General features: G+C 42.8%; 1 protein-coding gene across 1 annotated transcript; it reads right to left on the minus strand.

The window, feature by feature from the left end:
- arhgef3 (Rho guanine nucleotide exchange factor (GEF) 3) lies at nucleotides 1–25178 on the minus strand. The gene is made up of 10 exons (XM_062986641.1): nucleotides 25000–25178; nucleotides 14393–14500; nucleotides 11886–12056; nucleotides 10612–10674; nucleotides 10108–10204; nucleotides 9852–9928; nucleotides 5114–5371; nucleotides 4164–4334; nucleotides 1601–1787; nucleotides 1–394 (listed from the first exon to the last, which is right to left on the minus strand). Exons 1-10 carry the CDS (start codon nucleotides 25093–25095, stop codon nucleotides 99–101), a joined length of 1524 nt encoding a protein of 507 aa, XP_062842711.1. The 5' UTR covers nucleotides 25096–25178; the 3' UTR covers nucleotides 1–98.
- Between the last annotated feature and the right edge of the window lie 1163 nt (nucleotides 25179–26341).

Genomic DNA, 26341 nt, shown 5'->3' on the forward strand with positions numbered 1-26341 from the left:
GCTTTATAGAATGCTCCTCCATGACATCACTGCTGTACAGGTTTGCTTGGTGAGTGGAGATGACGACAGATATTACAACCCACGTTGCAGTTCCTCTATCACACCTTCACCCGGGTATCCAACGACTGTGAAAGTTCCATCAGCTGTGTGCCAGTCTTAGCCCCGGGATCACTAGTGTCCATGCTACAGTCTGAAAGGTCGCTGTCACTCTGGTCCATGCGCTCCTCCGCTTTGTCCTGAGCGGGAGGTGTGCGCGGCGGCTGGGAGCCACTGGCCATTTTAGCCTGACGTATACAGTTGAGCCACTGCTGCTTGTTGAAGGCGTCGCTGGCTTGGAAGCAGTGGGACTGGAGCTGGCCACCACTGCGGAACGTCACCCGGAAAAAGTTCTTGGCTGGTGAAAGAGGTACAAGACTGGGTTAAAAAATAATACATTTATATACATCATACACTGCATTGTAAGCAGAACAATGACACTCAGCCTAACTACAGCTTTCTTCAAACATTTAGCCGAAGTGTTTAATTCCAAATAGATGATCAGCTTTTATTTATTTGGTTAGTCTGTTTTTTTTATCAGCATTTTGTACTTCATCCCTTTATTTGACGGGCGGCACAGCAAGCTCCTGGGTTTGATTCCCAGGTGGAACATTCTGTGTCCTTTCTGTGTGGAGTTTGCATGTTCTCCCTGTGTCTGCGTGGGTTTCCTCTGGGAGCTTCAGTTTCCTCCCACAGTCCAAAGACATGCAGGTGAGGTGAATTAGAGATACAAAATTGTCCTCGACTGTGTTTGATATTAAAGACCTGAACTGATGAGTCTTGTGTAACCAGTAACTACCTGTCCCGTCATGAATGTAACCAAAGTGTGTAAAACATGACATTAAAATCAGAATAAATAAAACATTAAATCCCTTTATTTGACAAAAGAAAGGAAAAAATGGATAAACCTGAAATTCCACTTTGACTTTTATTATATGAAAGTGGCCAAAATTACAATAACAAAATCAAATTTTGTGTAATTGGTGTTGTTTGTGCTATCGTTAAAAAGCGAATCTGTTCCAATTAAAGAAACTTTTTCATTGGATAATTTTGGGATGGCCAAAGTCCTAGTCCTGTGATGGACTTGAGTCCTGTTCAGGGTGTGGTACTACAATGCAGCCAGTGATTCCAGGGAAACCTACACAACTACAACCCTGACCAGAATAAAGTGGAAAGGATAAACGAGTCCTTCTACCTTGTGAATCACATGTTGGATAGACATGGATACACACAGAAGGGGTGCAAAAAACATCTAAAAAACTTTACAAAAAAAAACAGTGGTCAAAAGCACAGTTTTAGTTTTAAAAAGACAAAAAAAATTAATTAAAATAATAACACCTATAATGGTAAGAACCAAAGCCTCATTTTTTCTCACATCTTGAGACTGGCACTGAAAAGTGCATTGCAAAGTGAACCTCTCAATGGCTAGGCTGTTGCAGCCACACACCTTCCCCACTGGACACTAGTCAATCATGTCCATGCAGACCTCCGATGCCTGAATCTCAGCAATAGTGGGCTAGCGTACTTAACCGCAGAAAATGACTACAGAGAATATAAAACTCACTTCTCTCTGTGTTACTGAAGGCTCCTCTGATGGAGCCACCCAGACGAATTTCTCCATCCTGCAGGTCCTCCCACTCGAGCTCTCTCACTGGGATGGGCTGCCTGTAGAGCTGATAACAGAGCTGTTCATTGTGGGTGATGGCACGGGTGATCACCAGCACATCCTGAAACAGGAACACATGCAGCTTCTGGAAGCAGAGAGTAAAGGAGAGAGAGAGAGTTACAAAAGGGCAAATGAAATGAACATTACTGACCTCTTTTAGCATGCTTGTTTAATAAACAAACTCAAACGGAATAGCAGTTTGTGGTTTAACACAAACATAATTCAACATAAACGGTCAATAACACAGAGTTAATGTGAATACCAGCAACCCAAATAAAAGTAAGCTGTAAACTTTTGGAAGCCTTTGGTTCTATTTTCTCAAAATCAACATGCGGTGGGAGTAACACAGCTTCCTAAAATAATCTCTAGAAGAGGATAATGCATGTTTGTAAGGTTAACATTGTTCCCCAGAATTCTGTTTAATAAACATTTTAAGGATGTGATGGTGGAAAGTGATGTAACAAGCTTATCAGTGAAATAATGTATTTACCATCCTGTTGCCTGGAGGGAAATTTGTTACTGTCAATATTTTTCTTCCTATAAATACTCTTAATGCTATTTTAGTCTGTTCCGATTCCAACAGACTGCATTCCAATGTGGAGAGCAACACTAACACCGGGACATGAAAGGTGCCTCAGTGTGGGTGTTCATGTATTTAGATAAAGGAAACTGATACACATGTTGGCTTTAATTGAGGCTTGAGGAGAAACTGTGTATACATCTACAACCTGGGCACCACTACTAATCAGATTAAAACACTGTTTGGTCATTAAGTCTCAGCTTTAGGAAAGTTGGTTGTTGCTTTTTTTTTTTCCCCAATTTTTATCCCCCCAATTTCCACCCCCTAATCCAGTCGTGTCCAATTACCCTGAATGTGTCCTCTATACTGATTCGACCCTTCACCACTGACTGAGGACGCCTCTCAACTGACACGCGTCCCCTCCAGTACGCACAGTCAGTACAGACTGCATTTTTCACCTGCACGAGTCGAGTTCATACACTTGACAGTCACTGTGTTCGAAGGGCCACACCCCCATCAGCATTATTCCTCAGCCCTGTGCAGGCGCCATCAGTCAGCCAGCAGGGGCCACAGTCGCACCAGTTACGAGGACCTATGATCCGACTTCCTCACCCTCTAACCCTGAACAACAGCCAATCGTTGTTCATGCAGCCGCCCAGCCCAGTCGGAAAACAGAGCTGAGATTCGATACGATGTATTCGAAACCCCAACTCTGGTGAGCTAGCGTACTTTACCGCTGCACCACCTGAGCGGCATAAGTTGGTTGTTGCTTAAAACCAAAAACCAGTTCTGCAAAAGTTGGGACATAGAGACAGTCTAATCAAAGAAAATGCTGCTTCCATGCCCTCTGCTGGCCATAATGGCATAGCAGCTGGACATGATTCTGAAACCAGTGCCCCTACCCATCTCCACACAAAAACCCTGGATCCCAGTGGTGATGGGCTGCTGTAATTTATCACTGTGCCACCTGAGTGCCGTAGTGATGATGTTGATTGTTCTTACACTCTCTAATAGCTGCTAAAGTGGTTTAAATAATTCAAAATCCAGACTGTTTGTTCCCACTTGATTGTTTATAAATGTGGCCTGCCAACCTACCCCTTACCAGATGAGTTGTGATTTGGAACAACTCCAAACAAGCTGGCAAATTTCAAAGTAAAATAGACCTACTTTGACTGTTATACCTTTTTCCTGTCAAGCTTTATTGGGCCATTGTTTGAAGCTCAGCCGTTTCACTACATAAAAGACTAGCCCGCTCTGTCTGTTCTTTGACCACATGTTGATTAATAGTCCTCTGTTTATGCCTTCCTGTGATTAGTGTGCTACAACAGCACTGCCCTTTTATTTTTCTAAGCCGACATGACAGAGATGGAAGGCTTGATTAAAAAAGAAAGAAAGCCTCCGCATCAAACGTGCAGCAGGACACGACGACTGACAGGTGACGACCTCGAACAAGTGCTTCCAATGACCACACGTGGGAGTAAACAGCGGACAAATAAAATTACACAGTGACTACGGGGGAGTTCTCCCACCATCCTGAGCTCCAAACAGAATAATTTATTGCATTCTGCCGTGTTCGTTTTCACAGTGTTTGTTCTGCTTTAATGAAAGACTGCAACGTCTTGGATAAATAAACTTCAGGATCTTTCATCTGTGCTGTGACTGCTTTGTTTAAATCCCACCACAGATTTCTATGAGACTTAAATCTAAACCTGGTTGAATATTTCCGACTGAAGCTGTAGCTAGTCAGACGGCTACGTTTGCTCTTGTAAACATTATAAGACTGTTGTATTATAAATAGGGACAAAGATCCCAATGTTTTTTTCATTATTTTTGGGGATATTAAACATCACACTGAACTATTCGTGTTTCTTTTTGATTCTTTTGATCAGGTTTGCATTTCTATGCATAAACGTCTGTGTGTACATGTTTTATAACACTCACAGCTCCTCTGTTGTTCTTGAGCTCTCCGTGGCAGCTAAGAATGCGAGACGTGTCGATCAGCAGGTCTCTCTGGCTCTCCTCTAGGTACTGGAGACGCTCTTTATAATAGCGGCACTCCGACTCGCCCGTGGTGATGTTAATCTCAGCCACAATGTTCTGAATCATGTTAATCTAAGAGAAAGAAAATCAGGTCAGGTTTTAGCTTTAAAAGAGTCAAACCAATAACAAATGTTTTTTTTCTATTTATTGATGCATTTTCTCCCACTTTTCTCCCGATTTAGCGTAGTTAACTTGTCTTCCGCTGCTGGGGATCCCTGATTGCATTCGAGGCAGGTATATTTCCTACTCACGCCTCATCCGACATGAGCCCTATCTTTTTCACCCATGCTTCTGCACAGGCGCCTCTATCTGCTAATCAGGGTCCTTGCACAGTGTAAGAAGACCCCACCCACATAGTCCGGTCATCCTTCCCTAGCAGACACGGTAGCCAATCAGTGTCTGCTGCAGGCACTGCCAATTAGACCCGCTAGATGGCGTCCAGCTGACCTGTGGCAACGCCGAGTTTCAAACCGAGGAGTTCAGAATCTTGGCGCCGATGTGCCGAAATATATCCCGCTGCGCCACCTGGGCGCCACACTTGTATTTTTTTTACTCGTACACAAAAGGTGCCACACAGGTAAACATGCATTCACCTGGGTGGCTATTAGATTGAATCAAAACATATTTATTTATTCATAATGCAGTATTTAAGAATTGAACTCAAGCAACATAATACCTATATTGCTAAAAGCATAATTATATTGCATAAATACATTTAATTGACACTATCATTCATTTCTAAGCATTTTAATCTGATAATAAAATAAACAAAAAAATTTTTATAATGAATAATAAACATAAGGATTTTCCTCTTTAAGCACATATTATAGTGCCAACGATGTACTACATACCGCTTCGTCCAAGTGCTGCCAGTCCGGGTGGTCGTTGGGTGTGTGCTTGAGAATCTCACGAAGCAGCAGTGGGTATTTTACAAGCCGGCTGCGAGGGATGTCTAGAAAGTTCCACAGGTCCAGTTTGCGACTGAAGGGCGACTCCAGACATCGCTGCAGGAAGTCGTGAACTCTGTGGTCCTGCTTTTTATGGTCCAGTAGAGCTTTGGCAGCCACCTGGTTACTGCAGTAGCTGTTGTAGGAGTCCAGACACGGTAACTGTAGCAGACGAGAGAACGATCAATAAATGTATTAGAGAGGCAGAGCAACAGTCAGTTCATGTGAGGTAATAATGATTTGATTTATGCAATAGTTGTCCTTAGTTTTTTGAAAACCTTTATGTTCTTTTTCTAGAAGTGAAATTGCTGCAGAAAAAGGTACAAGATCTACATAGACCACAAAACACATCAAAAGCAGCATCTAAAATGAGGTTTTCGAGCAGGAAACTCAACAAATTTCTATTTTTAGCATTATTAAGATGTACATTGGTGGTGTTTTCCTTCCACCTCTATGAATGTGCAGAAGGTGGACTGTCTGCTTTTAATTGCTCTTGAGTGTGAGTGAGTGAATGTGTAAGTGTGTGTTGCCTTGCGATAGATTAGCAGCCTGTCCAGGGTGTGTTCCTGGCCTGAGCCTGCTGTTTAAATTAGACTCCAGGTCAGCCACAACCCTGACCAAGATAAATAAATACATTTTTGGCTCAATTCTTGGTAGTGCCTTTCATACTGGTTAAAAAGAAATCTCACTGAGCTGAAGCGATGGCCAAATTAGTGAGGGGAACTGAACAACTTCTCATACCCTGAGCCCTAATGCTGCATGGCAGAAATAAACACTGAGCACAAACATCAGTCGATATAAGCATCCATTTTATTAAATAAACAGCTCGGTTTTTCCTGCGCGGGCGTAATTGGCACCTGATTCAATCCATTTTAGCTGTTTCACCTCTTCCTGGTAATCTAATAAATTAAAGATGAAAGCTGCCACATTGTCAGGCAAAAACAACCAGCCGTGCCATCCATCTGGAACTAGAGAACCCTAAATCATGTACAGGTTAGGGAACTGGCGCAAATCCCAAACTTAAGTCTGACAGCAGAACTTCTGCGCCTCGGCTGTCCGTACGCCCAGGCCTGTCTCCCACACAGATTTAAAAAACGCTACCAGACCAGCATGAGGAGATAATAACCAGAGCCCAGCGCTCAGAGAAATGCCCTCAGCTGACTGCACATCAGTCAGTGTTAAAGAAACAGCTGTGCATTCCTTCAGCAGGTGAAGAACAAGGAGGATGTTGTCAGCAAGATGACTGATGGATTAATCAGCCAAGTCGTAAATCAATTTATCTTTGAGAGCAGTGCTTAAGCATTACAATTAAAACATATTTGAGCATGCTTTGGCTAGATTAGAAACAAAAAGCACTTACGCATACTTATGTGTCTTCAGACGTCTGAAAGTGTTCCTTATGACAATGATTAACACTGATGTTTTGGGTCAGCACTGAAGATTTTTATAAAAGTGGTGGTACAATTCTTTCAAATAAAATGCAGGGTTTCGATTAGACAACTAAGTGTTTTGTTTTCTAGTAAATTGTAGACGTCAATAAAACATCCAATAAAATTAGCCCAGACAAAACAGCTTTGACCTGCCGAGACATGGATGTTTCTTAGTGTTAAGGTGTAGTGAGTGTCTTGTGACAGAGGCATCAGGTGTAATTCTGCACCTGAGATATTAAAGGATAAACCCAGTTGCAGGAAGCTTAACCAATACTGTAGCTCAAAAGCTACAGACCTGAAACAAAACGAGACTCGAGAGTAGAAAAGACAAACAGACGACTGCATTACAGGAGCAGAACTACTGCAGGGCAGTGGTAGCTTGGTGATTACTGGACTAGTAATCATAAGGTTGTCGGTTCATGCCCCACCATTGCCAAGCTGTCACTGTTGGGCTTCTGAGTTGGGCCCTTAACCCTCAATTGCTTGAATTGTATATAGTGATAATTGTAAGTCGATTACAGCAGGAGAGAACCTGTCAGCCTGGATGATCTGAACAGATTCTGTACTGAGATGTGCTTTTATATTTCTTGCTCTAAATCCTCCAGTCTCATAAGGCATTATGAAAAATGACTCTTGTAATGAAATGCTTTTGTAATGGTAATAGAAGGATCCTCAAAGTATTAAATGCAGGAGTGAAAAAAATATTTTAGCAATTTTTAATAACCAAAAAACTTAATGGGCTTTTAGATTTATTTCATTTTTCTTTACTTTGCATGCCAATAAGTAAACACATTCAGATCAGCATGTGTGTGACAAAGTCTCTTTTAAAATGTGCTATAATTTCTCAAACTTGTTTACACAAGTAGGCGAAGTCCACTTAATCAGTACAAGGTTCAGTAATGAAAACATCTTGCATAAACAGGACAGGCGGAGGTAACAGCTTGGACTTGACTGTCCTGCTTCTGCATGTATTGTTTTCACTGTGAAGTAAGCAGGAAATGCCACGCAGGACAGAGGCCTACGTGTTTAATTGCACGTAACAAAAGAAATGGACATCAACAAAGCTTTGTCTCCAGGCTACACCATGTGTTATGGATAAATGTATCTGGTCTAACACAAAATAACCAGGAAAGGCTGGGCCAGATGCATTAGAGCCACGACCATAAAGGGGAAGATGAAAGTAAATGGTGGCAAAAATAACAGAAACTATCAAAAGAAAGGGGTGCCCAGGTTTAGCTGATTATACAGCAGCGGGATATCCACTAGCAACCCAGCATCAAGATTCTGAGCTCCTGGGTTCGATTCTCAGCTCTGCTACCGGTTGACTGGGCGCACTTAGTAGGCACAATTGGCTAATGCTTACAGCATACAACATTGACCTCCAGTCTGCTGGGTGTGAAAGACCGGACTAAGGGGCAGGGTTATCAATGCTGTGTAAGGACCTTGGTTGCCCAGGGCTTCTGTACAGAAAATAGAGGAGCGCAGAGATAGGGGTGTGGCCTCTGTACACGATGCCAGCCATGCGCAAATCCACCAATGTATGGGTGAATAAGAAGGGATTGGTGGACTGCACACACAATGGAGGGAGTGTGTGTCCGGCGAATGTACACCATTCTTGGATGCCGTCGGGGTCCCCAGCAGCGGATTGGCTACGCTAAACTGGGATAAAAATGTGGAAAATACATTAAAAAAAGTATCACACAAAAAAGCAGCCTGATTCCCACATCAATCCATGTGCTATTGGCTGCGTACTACTCTGCTGACGCACCCGAGCACCTAAAAACCCCAGTACCTGGTGGAAACTCGCACAGAAACAGAGAAAACATGTTGCTTTGTGGCACCCACTTCACCAGTTGTGCCAGATGTAATGTAATGTAAACTGAAAAACTAAACAAGTTGTGGCTGATTGGGTTGAGTGGAAAATTGTTTGCTTTTACAAAAACCAAGCAGGACTAGTGCTTTTTTCTTTTGAATGGGCTTTTGTTCTGCGCTTATCAAATCTTCTGCATTACATGCTTTCCAACCTGAATGATGTTATTTCATTTCTTAACGGAGCACTTGGAGAATAACCACACAATCCCAAGATGAGTGCTTTTAACAAAACAATAACTGTCTAAATGCTGAAGCAGGTAAACACTGGAGGTCTGCCTAGCATCTTCAGGTCAGAAACTAAAGCATGAAATCGAGGGGTTGCTCAACAGCAAAACAGAGCGAGCAGAAAAACCAATAGGTTTGGCCCACAAATCCAAACAGAACACGTCCCCTCAGTCTCCCAAAACTTCGAACAGAACATCGGACAGGACAGAGTTGTCAAGTGAGATTAATACAGTGTAGCTCTGAAAGCACTGACCACCCCCCGGCTCTCATCCTTTCAACCCCACACAGAGCCATACTTCACTGCAGCTTGTTTAAAACAGTCTTATCAGGTACTTTTACAACACCAGTTAAAAGGAAATCTGAGATTCCGAAGCTTGGATGACCATAATACGTAAACCTTAAGAATCTGTTTTTTAATTGGTCTGAGGGTCAGAACACCCCTCTGTATCTGTGCTTTCACATTCACATGAAGAGAGAAAATACACACTGCTGATTGGATGACTGATGACAGCACTTCAGGTTCTTAATGTCATCCTGATAACTGTGAGTGCTCCAGTATCCCTACACTGAAGCCCTCCCACATATTCACTGTTTGGAGAAGTAAATATATTCATGCACATGGTGGGAGTACAGCTGTTTCGTAAAATACAATTTTTAGCATGTAAGAGGGTAAAGTTGTGTGAGATCTTCTTGGTTTTATAGACTCAGTAAGTGATACCGCAGATAAAAAGAAGAGGCCACAGGTTCCATTTGGGAGAAAAGCCTAAAAAATATGAAAATGTAGACTACTTGTTATATACAGTGTTGTTTTGTGGATTGCTGCTCCTGTAGTTTGGGGTTGCCACAGTGGATCATTCTGGTCTGCATACCTAATTAAAAGCTGATTTTTACGCCAGACGCCCTTCCTTATGCAAACTATCTATTTATCCAGGCTTGAAGCACTAAGACTGCACTGATATGCCCCCCTTACCCAAGTCCAGTCCCGGATACAAACCCCTGAAACACCCCTGTTATCAGCAGTGTGGCTCTTACCATTAAGCCACCACATTTTAATATTTCACTCTTTTTTCTTTATGTAGTCAGTATTTTAAATGTAGTACGTTTTTTAATCTTACCCAGTTTACTAAGATGTGACCCACATGGTCTGTAGAGCCATCTGGTTTCCTGGCCTCTCGGAGTCGACTTAGCAGGTCTACACAAGAAAAAAAAGGATTGTTTATCAGAGAAACTCTAGAAAAACTAGTTTCTGTCCCTCAGACTAAATGAGAAATGTCTGCATTAGTACAGACTGTTGTGCTTATCTTTGGCTATAAATATGTGTGTATCTATAAGACGGCAAATTATGTAATGTAATGTAATATTCACACTTACCTTCGTGCAGCGGGATGAGAGAGTCCAGGGTACCGAATATCTGTGTGAGCTCGTGTTCAGTCATAATGGAAAGCTTCAACATGGGGTCATGGTACGCCTGAGGTTACATCACACAAATACAAGCCAGGAGTCAAAAACAAGTTGAAAAGCACTAGATGAAAATGCATTAAAATATGAGCCAGAAAAGCATCCTAAATTAAGGGAACACTTGATTAACAGATTCACTTTATCAAGACACAAACATCAAAATACAACTGAGTGAAATACATCAATTCAAATCATATTTGTAGGATTGTGATACACAAAAATAGCAGGAATCCCTCATGAGATTTTACATGTCAGATGTGTATATAAGCGCCCTTACATGCTCTAATTCCAGTCTCTTGTGATCCCATGAGTGGAGGGGAAATCGGAGCCGGGGTTCCCACAGGGGGTTTAAGTCTATGTTTACATGGGGCATAAAGTGAATAGCAAGAGGCAACTAATTGGAAAAGCAGATCTAACCTTCTTGGCCAGCTTGAGGTCTTCAGTCAGGTCCTGCTCTCCCTGAGACAGCTCAAATATAGCCTGTTAAAAAAGAAAAATAACAGATTGGTAACAACGTTCTGAGAAGGTACATCTTAATGCAAATGGACATAAATAAACAATGCATCAAAAAAAGATGTAATTAGTACATAGCTCCCAAAATATTTTATTATTATAAATACTTTTTATTTTAGATAAACAGACTTGCATAGATTATTATGTATGAAATCCTCTTGCATTTTACCTCTGCTCTTCTGTGTGGGAATTAACCCTAAAGAAAACCCTTGACCCTAAAAAAAAAAAAAACTCCTACAGACAGCTGCTCGCCGTTATTCACACCGTATCCCTGACACTTTGAAGTTTGTGTGCCCACTAAAACAGAGAAGTGGGTGCCATATTTCAAGCAGGACTAATTTTTACTCCCTAAACCCAGTGGTTAATGCTTTAATGCTTAGAAATGTACAAATGCATTCATGGGAAAGTGAAGGAACACGAGGGAACGCCGGAGTAAAGCTTTAAAGACCCTAATGAAAGCACCGACCCCTCTCCGAACTGCTCATGTTCAGCCTGTCGTGTGCTTTCCATGTGAACTTTCAGGCATAATTTGTGTGGGGATTAGTGAACTGGAACTGGTCTGGTTCATGCTTTACTGTGGGATTGTGGGTTCTGATTTGACTAGCAGTTAGTGCTTACGTCTGAGACATACTCATGACATTACACTGTGTTCAAATACAAACAATGGATCATTCCCCAAAAGCTGTACAGGTCATCCTGGCTCAGATAGCAGCAAATGCTTTATTTTACATTAATTTCATTTCATATTCATGTTTTACCACTGCTTTATTCGGGTCAGTGCTGCGGTGGGTTCGTGGGTCACTGAGTGCAGCGCACACCATGAGTAGGATGCCAAAACATCACAGGGCCTGATTTTTTAGTATTAAGTAACCGATAATAGTGTTCCAAAGTCCTACTGATAGTTAAAATCACACCAATAAAGCACCAATCATGTCCATTTAAATGTTTAATAGAAAAACTAAATTCATGAACTACCAAATAATTATTATTTAGTTTATTATTAGGGATTATTAACCCTAAACCCTAACCCTTACCCAAACCCTACAACCCTAACCCAAACCCTACAACCCTAACCAAAACCCTACAACCCAAACACTAACCTAACACTAACCCAAACCCTACAACACAAATACTAATCCAAACCCTAACCCAAACTAATGACTAATCAACCCTCTTACTTCTTGTCTTTTGATCTCTTTGGTAGAGAGCATTTGTCCAAGCCCCACGTCAAACGTCTCGCTCCAGAGCTTGCTATCGCGGCGCTTGGTGATGGCCGGCGGTGCTTGCCTGCTCCACGGCCGAGGAGGCATGATCTCTGTCCTGCTTTCACTACGGAAACTGATGGAGCGCTGCAACAATGTGACAAAATAAAGGAAAAAGCTGGATATTAAAATATGGCAGTAATACAATTTCACACACTTTCATACAGATAAGACGTTTTAAATCCGGCAGGGTGCTAGAACGCTTTCAGAATAGAATAGAATGAATAGATAGAATGTATTTACTTGTCATATATACAGGTACACGTGTACGCTACAACGAAATGCTTTCTTTGTATATCAGAACGCAGGGTCAGCCTTTGTACGGGCCCCTGGATCTGAGATAATTAAGGGCCTTGCTCAAGGGACCAACAGTGGCTACATGACAGAGCTGGGATTACGTTGGTGCTGCATTACCCTGAGCACCATGCACTCCGCACATTTGATGCTTCGATGCTTGGTTTCAATCTAATTCAACTTATAGACCAAGTTTTACCCCCTGAGTGTAAACTACACCATACACTTACTTCTCCAGTGAAATAGCTAACAAATGTATGATTTATATAACACTGACTTTTTGGAGCATATACAAATACTTATGGGACAAATAGCTGTTTGTCTTGTATTTAGGTCAGATTATTGGCTCAGGTTTTGGAAAATTCAGGATCAATCCTGTACAAACTGCACCGAGGGCAACTTTAACCGTGTTACATGTTAGGAAAAAAACCTGATGGACCGACTGCACTGATGATTGCACAAAAAAAGTGATGATGTTACAGAAACGATAAGATAACAGAAAAATCAAGACCGAATGTTATTTCTTGCCGGTAAACCAAGTGAAGTGCCACATTAATAACAAGATAGCCATCGGTAAGCATATATAAATGGTTTTCTGTGTTTTAGTTCGGTTTTTAACACTCTCTGCCAGTTCATTTGAACGTCCATCAAAACACGGCGCCCGCTTCCTTCAGCTCGATAGAACAATGGCCCGAGTGAGGAGACGGCAAGATCCAGACGGAGTAAAAACAGGGGAAAGCGAGTGATGAATCACTGGTTTGTTCTCTAAGCTCCGGTCAAATCCAGCACACAGAACCTCACTCAGCCTCCAGACGGGCTAAACCAACCCCGAGCTGGCTCATTTCCTGTGCTGGGACATGAAACTGCTTTTCCCAGCCATTAACTCTGCCAGTTTTGGTTCTGTCTTTCCCTTTTCACCTTTCTGTGAGCCAGATGGGCTGGGACAGGACCAGCTGATCCGCAGCCTCCATCACTTACACAGAAACAGCTGGTCAAGTCTGACCTGAGGGTTTTGATCCCAGCTTAGTTCCAGAAACAAAACTTAACATCTCTGTGCAACAGTACTCAAACAGAACTAGTTTGTGTTTGGTAATAAAATATAATAGAAGAAACTCAATTTAACGGACTTAAAGGGGGAGCACTGTTCCGTAAAATGCCATTGTTTAAAACAGCAAGGGTGTGAAAATATATGAAAACACAGCACTAAGGTCCACAAAGGTGCTCGACATGCACATATGATAAACATTGAAAAAAGCAATGTAAAAATATATCTAAACATGTAATGTAAAACCTGTAAATAAATATCAAAATTGGTGTCCTGTACTAGTGGGGAATTTCTTCACACCGTTTTCCTCACATACGCGAGGCACAGAAACACCGCTTTCCAATTCCTTAATAAGTTCTAAACTTTCAGCAATACCTAGATGCACCCACTTTTACTTACCGTGTCCCTTGTCTTTCGAAGCCATAACTAAGCACCTGAATTTGCAAAAATTAAGCATAAAACACCAAAAAAAGGCGAGAACAAAGTCTATCACTCATGTAAACAGAGAGACGTGCGCCGGCTAGCCGACAATTACTGAACTATTGTCCTGGTACGCTTCTGGTGAGAATTTTAAAAAATCAGACCAGATATTCCGTTTTCCAGATTTTGTCCGTTAAATCCGAAATCCGTTAAATGGGGGTTTGTTAAATTGAGGTTCCTTTGTATTATTACAAACATGCTGACTGTTTTTCATACATAAAATGTCCAACATCAACCGCTTCATCCTATGTTTATGTCAGGTTGATGGCTGATTCAGTTCCTCCAGGAAACACTGGAAACAAGGCAGGAATACTCTGGACAGGGCATCAACCCATCTCAGAGCTTTGGCCATTCTACCCCCTCCACTATACCACCATACAGCCAATCATTTCTGTGTAGATGCCCTGCTGGCCGATAGCACAGCTGGAATTTGAACCCTGGATCTAAGAGGTAATAGGCTAGCGTGATTTACCCCTGCACTGCCCGAGTGCCCCATGGCAGCACTACTGTATTTGATAAAAAAAAAAAAACAGTGGTAGTTCAACTAGGATTAACTCTTGGAAAAAATAAAACTAGTGTAATGTATGATGTGATGATGCTTTACCTGCAGTGTCTGACCGATACGCTTCAGAGGAGCAGCTTTCACAGGTGGGATGAGACTGGCCAGTGACGTGACCCGAGACAGAGGCTTTACCCGCTTGTTGCTCGGTTCCTGCAGACACAGAGCAAACTACAGTTAGAAACACCATTCCAGATGGACAGCGTGGGACAACATTTTGTCCAGCTGTCTTCATTTAGACGTTCAGGAAACAACAAAACAGCAGCTGAAAAATCATCCATAATAGTTGCAGCTTCATCCATAATAGTTGCATCAACTGTTTGGTAGAGGCTCATTTAAAAAATACTGTACGCACTAGTAAAAAAAATTGTTTGTTGTTGGTATAGTCCAAAAAACCATTAGACTAAAGACCATTAATTAACTGGCTTAATAACAAACAAAACATCATTATTCTGATTATTTGGTGGCTATTTTACCCAGTGCTGTACTGGAAAGTGTCTTTGTAAATTTGACCCTTCTTGATTACATCACAGTGCCCGACAGCTAGTGACGCAGGGTTTGACACAGACCCGGTGTTTCCCGTTTCCATCTTACATCACTAATACTCCAGCATCATCCATGCTAATTTAAACATAAAGCATGAATTTAATTAAACATACATTAATCACACTGTAATCTACAGTACTTTAAAATGCATTATAACGAAGACTTTATTGTGGCGGCTCAATATTTTCCCTACGCTGGACTAATCTGACCTGATCGATTACGTAACCATAATGAGCTCAGATCAGTTTTGCCGTCGGTGAATTTGGATGCATTTAAAAACCAGGCCGTGTCCACAGTGACGGTCAGAGCTGGAATCCTCATCGTCTTCCCCATTAAACAGACTGAGCAGATTCCTCAGAGAGCAACAAACCTAATTAGAAATACCAGCCCAGCCAATTAGGCTCTTATTTAATACACTAAATAGTTCAAGGAAAGCAAGCGAGTCTAGACATGAGGGATGATCTTCTGTAATACGGCGCCACTGTGTAGCTGATTTGTTAGCAACACTTTTGTATAATAAAAAATTCATAGTATAAATGAAGTATAAATCATAATACACAGTGAGCGTTCTGAAAATATATTATGAAAGTATATATGCCCTTATTGGGAGCATCCTTTTATTTATTTTTACAAAATCAGCCTCTGAGGTCAGTTCACATTGGCTAGATATGAGAAAAAAGCAAAACTATTTTCTGATTTGATTTGCTAGTACACCTGTTGCTGTTTCTTTACATGGAGTCTAAAAAGTCACAGTGATGGAGGGTCATAAACTGGTGATGTTATATTCCAGGGAAACATGGTTTTGCTCCAAGTGCTGTTTGCTGGCAAGTTCTGTTTGCTGAGTGACTATGAGACCCTTTACTTATTAAAATCTGAGAAGGCTGCGTGCTAAAGTACGCTAACAGCCAATGAAGAAGCCTAGAAGACTAAAGTCCACCTTAAATCATTGGGTGTACTACCAGCATTATTTTTATCCTATGCACAATCAGTGCAATGGACAGTTATTTACTAGAAAGAGTATTGTGCATCATTCTCAGATAAAAAGGCCGGGGTGTTGTTTGTAACATAATGACGCATAGTCTTTCTCCTATCTGTATGTATGTATTTCCTGTCTGACTAATAATGTCATCAGGCTAACACACAAAGCAAGCGCCAATATGTAAAAAACTGCTTAAAATAGATTCGGGAACACTTCCCGCACTTTGGAGATCCCCGTGTTAAGCAATTAATCTGAGTCACTGAGTGTCACACCTACATGACTTTCTGTCATTATTCGTGAACAACAATCGGCAACACAGACACAAGTCTGGATATTTTCTACAGCAGGTCTTTTAAACTTTTAAACCAAACCCAAAAAAAGCAAGCAAAAAACAGACGATGGGACTGTGTCTGAATCAATAGGTAGAATGATGTATGAACAGTGATGCACCCTAACACACACTAGCGCACCAGAGCTGGGATCTCGAACACATCGTATTGAATCTCAGCTCGACCTCTGCTGGCTGATTGATGGTGCCTGCACAGAGGCGGGGAAAGAGTGCGTTGATCAGGGTGTGTCTCTCCGTACACAAGGCTGATTCACATATATGCACTCGCCTAGTGTGGGTGACAAAACGCATACGGCTGCTGCGCACGTGTCGGAGGGGGCGTGGGTTAGCTTTGTTCTCTTCAAATCAGAGCGGGGATCGGCATTAGTGGAGAGGAAGCGTGACACAATCGGGCAATTGGACGTTGCCCTTATTGTGAGCATCTTTGTATATAATTTCATATATATATATACATATATATTGTATATAAGTTCAGCCTCCGAGTCAGTTCACATCGGCTAGATATTAAATGCATATATGTATATATATATAAACAATGATGCACCCTGGGTAACATTAAATAATAATCTGCCATGATACCAAAACTCTAACCAAGCATTAGCTTGATGAGCCTTATTTTTTATTTGTTAGGATTTTAACGTCATGAGATTCATCAGCTTAAGTCTTTAATGTCAAACACAGTCGTGGACCATTTACACTGACTGCACATCTTTGGACTGTGAGAGGAAACCGGAGCTCTCTCCAGAAACCCACACAGACATGGGGAGAACATGCAAACTCCACACAGAAAGGAGTCGGATGGCATCACCTGGAAATCAAACCCAGGACCTTCTTGCTGTGAGGCGAAAGTGCTACCCACCGTCTTAGGACCTAAGACAAAACGTTTGCTCTGTTTCACATGTCTGAAGGTAGTTATGAAAGCAGTGGTCAGTGGTCTGTAGCAACAATATATTAATATATCATACGTGGAGGTTTCTTGCATCCCGGCGAGTGGCAAACCTTACAGTGTACGTACTTATTTCAAGCCCTGTTTCTATTTTTATAGGTAATTTATTTCCTAAAAGGTATTTCAGCTATCTTGCAGAAGTAAAAATAGTGTTTGAATAGCAGCAAGAGCCTCTATTTTGCAGACTTCTGCTGCTGTTTTTAAATTTACTGACAAATAAAATTTGTTTTTTCCTCTTTGATGGACAGCGGAGAACCTCCTACTGTCAAGATAAATCACAAACACTGGAACAGACATAACGGGAACAAAGTTCATGGCTCACTAAGCCCTTCTGAGAAAGCATAAACCAGCCGTCAGTACAGGTGTCCCCTTAGGTGCACACAGATGTAACTCTTCCCCTGCCAGGCACTTGGGGGTTGCTGCCCGGACTGAAGCTTTAATGGGTGCAATAAAACACTCCAAAAACAAGAGACACCTCTGTTGACCTCTGTGTGTGCGGTCAGACCGGGCTCGGGCCATGAAGAGCGTTTGACTAATGCGTCCACTAAATAGACGAGTCAGAGAACATCGCCGTAAAACCTTTTTAAAAAGTGACCAAGCCAAACAAGCACCGGCTTGGCACGAGATCCGGGCCGCGGTTCTAAGGATCACAGACGGGCTACCATATGTGCTTTCACCAGAGGTTTGGCCCAAACACGCTGTTATTAACATAAAAGCTCGAGCTTTAAAAAGACGGATGATTTTAGCCAGACGTTTTTTTTCTGCTGAAACAGGGAGTCTGTGTGGGAACACATGAATCATAGCAACAGCTGCATGGAACTGCACCAAAACTGCTATTAGCCAAGTAACTCTGTAAAAAAAACTGTTTTCCACTTATGATATAGGAAAGGTGAAGAGATCTGAATCATACCAACATCAGGAGCTGAAAACAGGATGAGCTGGAACTAAAGTCCCAGAACGTTCTTGCATTGAAATACTAACGTCAAATGTACTCTGAAGAACTTACATTTACATTTAAGTCCAAAGTAACTTACAGTATTGTAACAGTATACTGTCCAAGCAATGGAGGGTTAAAGTCCTTGCTCCAGGGTCCAACAGTGACAACCTGGCAGTTGGGGCTTGAACAAGCAACCTTCTGATTACTAGTCCAGTACCTTAACCACTAGGCTACAGCTGTCCTGCATTTAGCAGATGCTTCCAAGCGCTTCCAATCCAAAGCTACTTACAATTATTACTGAATACTATGCAAGCAATTGTGGGTTAAGGGCCTTGCTCAGGGGCCCAACAGTGGCAACTTTGCGATGGTGGGTCTTGAACCGGCAACCTCATGATTACTAGTCCAGTACTTTAATCTTGTTCCTCAGCCTTTGTCCCGTTTTTCAGTTACGGGGTCGGCATTTCCGGCTTCTTCACGTTAGGGGGTCGCCGGCGGGATTTTGGCACAGTTTTTACGCCGGATGCCCTTCCTGACACGACCCTCCCTATCTATCCGGGCTTGGGACCGGCACTACAATGCACTGGTCTGTGCATCCCAGCGGCTAGGTAACTATGGGACAATTCAGTGTCTCCAATTAGCCTAGCGGCACGTCTTTGGACTGTGGGAGGAAACCGGAGCACCCGGAGGAAGCCCACGCGGACACGGGGAGAACATGCAAACTCCGCACAGAAAGGACCCGGACCGCCCCACCCGGGGATCAAACCCAGGACCTTCTCGCTGTGAGGCGACAGTGCTACCCACTTAGCCACCGTGCCGCCCATTCCAGCAGGTTTTTAATAATGTTTTAAATGATATATTCTAAATTTGCAATTATATCAATGTGCAGGACACTTTGCTTTAATAAATAATGCATTTTAAAGTGATTGTTCATATACATTTATACACAGATTCGGCTCCTACATCAGTTAAATAAATATTGGAGCAGTTTTTAGTACCACCTAACGGTTTATTGTTCGCTGAGACCTTTCAGCAGAAGTTACAATAGGTTTTGTGACGCGATGAGATGAATAGACTGCATTCTGCCTGGGCTAACAAACGCTGGAGGGAAATCCCGTCAACCACGTCAGTCATCAGCCGAGTCAGAGACTTTCCTAGTAGCTCCCTTGTGCTAGACGACCAGTGTGACTTCATTATGTTGCACCATGAGTCAGACCGTATTTCTACAATGCTGGAACAACAGCAGAATCCTGTTCACGTCAGCTGACATCAGACTGCAACAAAAACCACAATTTGCAGTAAGCGGTGAGTCTGTAGGGTCTATGAGCTAGAACGCTCTTTTGCCAAGAGACATGAAGTCAGCCACTGTCTCTTTAAAAACTCTAACCTATGCAGCTTCAGCGGGTTCTTACACTTGTTCATATCTGTTGTGTAACAGCAAACAAAAGCCAGTCTCACTGCCAACACACATACATTCATTTACATTTGCACTTAGCAGACGCCTTTATCCAAAGCGATTTAAAGGACCGTGAGAGTACACATTCTGAGTAACAGAGGGTTAAGGGTCTTGCTCAGGGGCCCAACAGCAGCAACCTGGCAGCGGTGAGGCTTGAACCAGCGACCTTTTGATTACTAATCCAGCACCTTAACCGCTAGGCTACAACTGGCTCCTGGTCCACTGTGAAACTGTACACAGTGCCATTCCATTACAGGGCTTTAGCCATACTCTCTCCTTAGACATAGCCAATCGTGTCTGTGTAAACATCCTGCTGGATCTCAGCAGTAGTGGACTAGCATTATAGACCGCTGCGCCATCAGAGCACCTCGGTCATAAATCAGACATGTATCTGTATGTGCCTGATTTTACTCGTTTCAGCTGTTCCCGTATTTAGGGGTTGCCACACCAAATTTGGTGTGCATACCAGTGTTTAGGACCAGCACTGAGAGTACACTGACAGGTACATCTCTCAATGGCTAGGCTGTTTAGGCTATCCCTCTCCTCTGACATTAGTCAATTATGCAGGTGTGTGCAGATGTCCAACCGGCCGATGGCACAGCTGAGATTCAAACACTGGATCCCTGGATGTCAGCTGTAGTGAGCTAGTGAGCATCTGTTTGTGTCTGATGGTAGTCTATCATTATGTAGTGTTTATATGAATCACATCAAAACCAAATATGGTCGGTCCTTCTCGCCAGGGATTAGTTTCCAGACCCCCCGTGGATACCAAAGACATCTTGTATTGGTCTTCACTGTGTACTATATAGCTAAGTCTATACAGACAGGTCATCTCAAAACATACAACATATGTTTTGAGATGAGGGCCAGTGATAGCTCAGTGGTTAAGGTACTGGACTAGTAAACAGAAGGTTGCCGGTTCCAGCCCCGCCTCCACCAAGTTGCCACTGTTGGGTCCTTGAGCAAGGCCCTTAACCCTCAATTGCTCATCGTGTAAGTCGCTTTGGATAAAAGCGTCTGCTAAATGCTGAAAATGTAAATGTAAATGTAATAATGGCACCTATTAAGTCCTTTTTTTCCCCCCTTTTTCTCCCCCTTAAGCGCATCCAATTGTTCAATTTGCATCGTGCTTCCTCTCTGTCTATGCCGATCCCTGCCCTGACCGAGGAGATCGAAGCTAACCCACATCCCCTCCGAAACATGAGCAGCAGCCGGATGCATTTTTGCCACCCACACATTGATGAGTGTGGCGGCACCTAGCGTTGCATGCGGAGAGACACACCCTAAGGGCACTCCTACCTCATCTCTTGTGCAGGCGCCTCTAATCAGCCGGCAGAGGTCGTAATCGCATTCTGACAGAGAGAGACCCACATCCGGTTCTTTGTCCCACCCCCCAACTGAGCAACCGGCCAATCGTTGCTCATACAGCCGCCCAGCCTCGAACTGGGGAGGCGGAGCTGGATTCGAAACGATGTACTCAGAATCCAGCTCTGGTTTCAGCGTGTCTTTTTACCGCTGCGCCACCTGAGCGGCCAAAGTCCATTTTTTAAGTGGATAAGGATTTGATGTGTTTTGTCGACTCCACATTCAAACTCTGACCTTCAAAGCTGTTAAATCAATGCAACACACACACACACACACACACACAGCTCAACTTTGAAGACTTTACAGTCCATTCTTTAGTGGCAGCCGAACTCCTCAGTGTAAACTGATCCTGTGATCGGAGGACGATCCCCCTGTAAAGCTGCCACTGCAAACTGAAGTGATCTAACAACAAACCCACATGTTCAGACAGACATGACCAAGCTGCGACGGCCTCATGCAGGCGCAGTTCTACTCATCTTTTTACCCCCCAAAACACGAAACTAAACCCTTCCCCCAATACCACAAGCTGAGTCGACGACGCATTACATATCAATAGAAAATAAATATATATATATATATACTGTATATACAGTGTATCACAAAAGTGAGTACACCCCTCACATTTCTGCAGATATTTAAGTATATCTTTTCATGAGACAACACTGACAAAATGACACTTTGACACAATGAAAAGTAGTCTGTGTGCAGCTTATATAACAGTGTAAATTTATTCTTCCCTCAAAATAACTCAATATACAGCCATTAATGTCTAAACCACCGGCAACAAAAGTGAGTACACCCCTTAGTGAAAGTTCCTGAAGTGTCAATATTTTGTGTGGCCACCATTATTTCCCAGAACTGCCTTAACTCTCCTGGGCATGGAGTTTACCAGAGCTTCACAGGTTGCCACTGGAATGCTTTTCCACTCCTCCATGACGACATCACGGAGCTGGCGGATATTCGAGACTTTGCACTCCTCCACCTTCCGCTTGAGGATGCCCCAAAGATGTTCTATTGGGTTTAGGTCTGGAGACATGCTTGGCCAGTCCATCACCTTTACCCTCAGCCTCTTCAGTAAAGCAGTGGTCGTCTTAGAGGTGTGTTTGGGGTCATTATCATGCTGGAACACTGCCCTGCGACCCAGTTTCCGGAGGGAGGGGATCATGCTCTGCTCAGTATTTCACAGTACATATTGGAGTTCATGTGTCCCTCAATGAAATGTAACTCCCCAACACCTGCTGCACTCATGCAGCCCCAGACCATGGCATTCCCACCACCATGCTTGACTGTAGGCATGACACACTTATCTTTGTACTCCTCACCTGATTGCCGCCACACATGCTTGAGACCATCTGAACCAAACAAATTAATCTTGGTCTCATCAGACCATAGGACATGGTTCCAGTAATCCATGTACTTTGTTGACATGTCTTCAGCAAACTGTTTGCGGGCTTTCTTGTGTAGAGACTTCAGAAGAGGCTTCCTTCTGGGGTGACAGCCATGCAGACCAATTTGATGTAGTGTGCGGCGTATGGTCTGAGCACTGACAGGCTGACCCCCCACCTTTTCAATCTCTGCAGCAATGCTGACAGCACTCCGGCCCCTATCTTTCAAAGACAGCAGTTGGATGTGACGCTGAGCACGTGCACTCAGCTTCTTTGGACGACCAACGCGAGGTCTGTTCTGAGTGGACCCTGCTCTTTTAAAACGCTGGATGATCTTGGCCACTGTGCTGCAGCTCAGTTTCAGGGTGTTGGCAATCTTCTTGTAGCCTTGGCCATCTTCATGTAGCGCAACAATTCGTCTTTTAAGATCCTCAGAGAGTTCTTTGCCATGAGGTGCCATGTTGGAACATTCAGTGACCAGTATGAGAGAGTGTGAGAGCTGTACTACTAAATTGAACACACCTGCTCCCTATGCACACCTGAGACCTAGTAACACTAACAAATCACATGACATTTTGGAGGGAAAATGACAAGCAGTGCTCAATTTGGACATTTAGGGGTGTAGTCTCTTAGGGGTGTACTCACTTTTGTTGCCGGTGGTTTAGACATTAATGGCTGTATATTGAGTTATTTTGAGGGAAGAATAAATTTACACTGTTATATAAGCTGCACACAGACTACTTTTCATTGTGTCAAAGTGTCATTTTGTCAGTGTTGTCCCATGAAAAGATATACTTAAATATCTGCAGAAATGTGAGGGGTGTACTCACTTTTGTGATACACTGTATATATATATATATATTTCATACATATCAATAAACTGTATAAACTATACAACAGACGAGACCCAAAACTATCTACGTCTCTGTGCAATCTTCAATCTCCCGTAGAGCCTATCACACTCCATGATGATACGTTTGTCTGCTCCTTCACCGACTTCAGCAGCTTTCGTTGCACCTTTGGCATGAACACTGCTGACCGGTCAATAGTCTGTGAGGACGATCGGCCCGACGCGAGACGGACAGAGCAAACGGATTGTGGTGTAGTGACACATAAGGAATTAGAAACAGACCAAGTAAGGCAGTGATGAAAATAAACAAAGGATTTAAAGCTGGGCTGGTGCAGCAAGTGGTGCGCTGACCTAAAAACGGCCTCTACAGATCTAAACCTCAAACCCACATGAAAAAAACACACTGCCACAGGCTTCATTTATGTTAAACCAGGCTCTCGCCAGCTGTTCTTTAAAAAATAGATTTTACTTGAACCGACAAATAGGCATGAATAGTGTGGTGCACGTGCAGTCTTAACTTAAATAAATATTAAACTGAATGGTTCAAATGCAACAAAGTTTAAAGCTTGAATACAAAAAAGACAAAACACACTGTCTTTATCACAATGATTATATTTACAAAAGCGGAATAATTGCCAAGATTACAAAGTATATTTGAGATTAAAATTCATATGACTTACAAAGTGTCGTTGCACCTTTATTTATGTATAAATAACCGAATTATGGATCCTGCACGCTCAGTTTTCGGGAACCTAATGCTGTAACGTTATATTGCGTCAGATTGACTACATTTGTGAAGTCGCAGCGTAAAAGTAATGCAATGTGGCAAATAAGCAGCCTCCACTTTTCTAGAAAGGCTTTCCACAAGATCTTGGGAGTGGTTTCAAGAGAAACACTGGGTGCAAGGTGGGGTGACTCTGTACCAATCGAAGGGCACCAATCTATCACAGGGCTTTGGTCACCCCACCCTCCTCAGACACAGCCTATAATGTCTGTGTGGACCAATACCACCAATGACATTCAAACCTGAATTCAACTTAGTAACTGTTTTATCCAGACCAAGGTTGCAGTGGATCCAGAGCTTTCCTATTCAACTTGTACAATGTACCAGTGTATAACAAGGCACCACACGTTTACCTAAAAATTCCCCAAAGCAGCCAGTCCATCAAGTCACATAGTTTCAGGAGATGGGAAAAATCAGAGTACCAAAAGGTAGAACATGCCAAACTCAAAAAAACACAGGAGTAAGGATGGGACCCGAGATCAAGAAGCTGAGCAGAGCCAACACCACCTGCAGTGCCACCATGCCAACCTGTTTATTGTATATTTACACTATGTATTTATACTGACAGTGATGCCAATGTAGATTTTTTATTGACCAGTATTTAACAAAACTACAGTAACTAAGTATAACTAGAATAACTAACCATGACAACTGTCATCATAAGTAAGAGTGATATTCACATTCAAAATTCATTCATAATTTTTTTAATCCGTTCCTGATCAGGGTTGCAGTGGGTCTTCGGAAAACACTGGGTGCAAGGCTGAAAACAGGAGAAACATGCCCAACTCCCCACAGACATAGGGATCAAACCACGGTCCTCGGGATGCATGTGTACATTTCTTCCCGTGTCTTTCCTATGAACTCCTGAAAGCATGCAGTAGGTGGCTTGGCTCCTCTAAATTACCCCTGAGATAAAAAAAAAAAAAAAGCTTCGTGAAATAATAATCCATCATTTTACTTTACGTACCCCAGGGGGTCCTCGCGCCAAACTTTGCAAAGCGGGGACTAAAAAACCAACGTAAATGAAACACACGCGTTTGCGCGCACCCGTCTCCTACCTCCGCTTCTTTATGCGCGCCGCTCACAGTCTGCACCTCCAGCGCGCAGTTGGTTCTCTTAACCACCAGGTAAAACGGGTAATCCTTAGCCACCATGCTGTCGTGTTGATCAGCGGGAGAAGAATCAGAAGTTAGAGAAGACAGAGGAGGAGAAAAAGGAGGATAGTCGCAGACCGTCCTCCCAGCCACGGTGCCCGCCAGCTCTCAGCTCAAGCAGTCGCAGCGCCCGGTGCTCAAACACTGACCAGCACAGCATCCCGGGCTCGACTGCTGCCAGACACCGATACACTGAGAGAGTGAGAGAGAGAGAGAGAGAGAGAGAGAGAGAGAGAGAGAGAGAGAGAGAGAGAGAGGAGGTGTGTGTGTGTGTGTGTGTGTAGGTTCGCACTACAGTGTGTGAGTAAGTGAGAGAACTCGACTCCTCCTTGCGGCTGAACGAGAGCGCGTCGGCTGTGCTCAAAATGCATACTGCATACTACCACAGTACATACTGTACACTACCACAGTACATACTGCATATTACTACAGTACATACTGCATACTACTACAGTACATACTGCATATTACCACAGTACATACTGTACACTACCACAGTACATACTGCATATTACCACAGTACATACTGCATATTACCACAGTACATACTGCATATTACCACAGTACATACTGTACACTACCACAGTACATACTGCATATTACCACAGTACATACTGTACACTACCACAGTACATACTACATACTACCACAGTACATACTACATACTACCACAGTACATACTGCATACTACCACAGTACATACTACTACACACTGCCACACTACATACTGCATACTACCACAGTACATACTACTACACACTGCCACACTACATACTGCATACTAGCACAGTACATACTGCATACTACCACACTACATACTGCATACTACCACAGTATACTACCACAGTACATACAGCATACTACCACAGTACATACTGCATACTACCACAGTAAATACTGCATATTACCACACTACATACTGCATACTAGCACAGTACATACTGCATACTACCACAGTACATACTGCATACTACCACAGTACATACTGCATATTACCACAGTACATACTGCATACTAGCACAGTACATACTGCACACTACCACAGTACATACTGCACATGTGACTACCAGTTTAATTCATTTGTTTTACCATAATTAGTTTAGGATACTATATAGACTATTTCAAGTGATTACATGCAGATTATTTGCCAAGCTATCGTAGCTTAAAATACCTGTCCATCTGTTTGGAGAAATAACTGTTGTGTGTACAAACAGTGGCTGTCTTTAGCTTGTAAGTTTGAGGAGTT

Source organism: Trichomycterus rosablanca, chromosome 24 (assembly GCF_030014385.1).
Source record: "Trichomycterus rosablanca isolate fTriRos1 chromosome 24, fTriRos1.hap1, whole genome shotgun sequence".
In the NCBI taxonomy this organism is placed as follows: domain Eukaryota; kingdom Metazoa; phylum Chordata; class Actinopteri; order Siluriformes; family Trichomycteridae; genus Trichomycterus; species Trichomycterus rosablanca.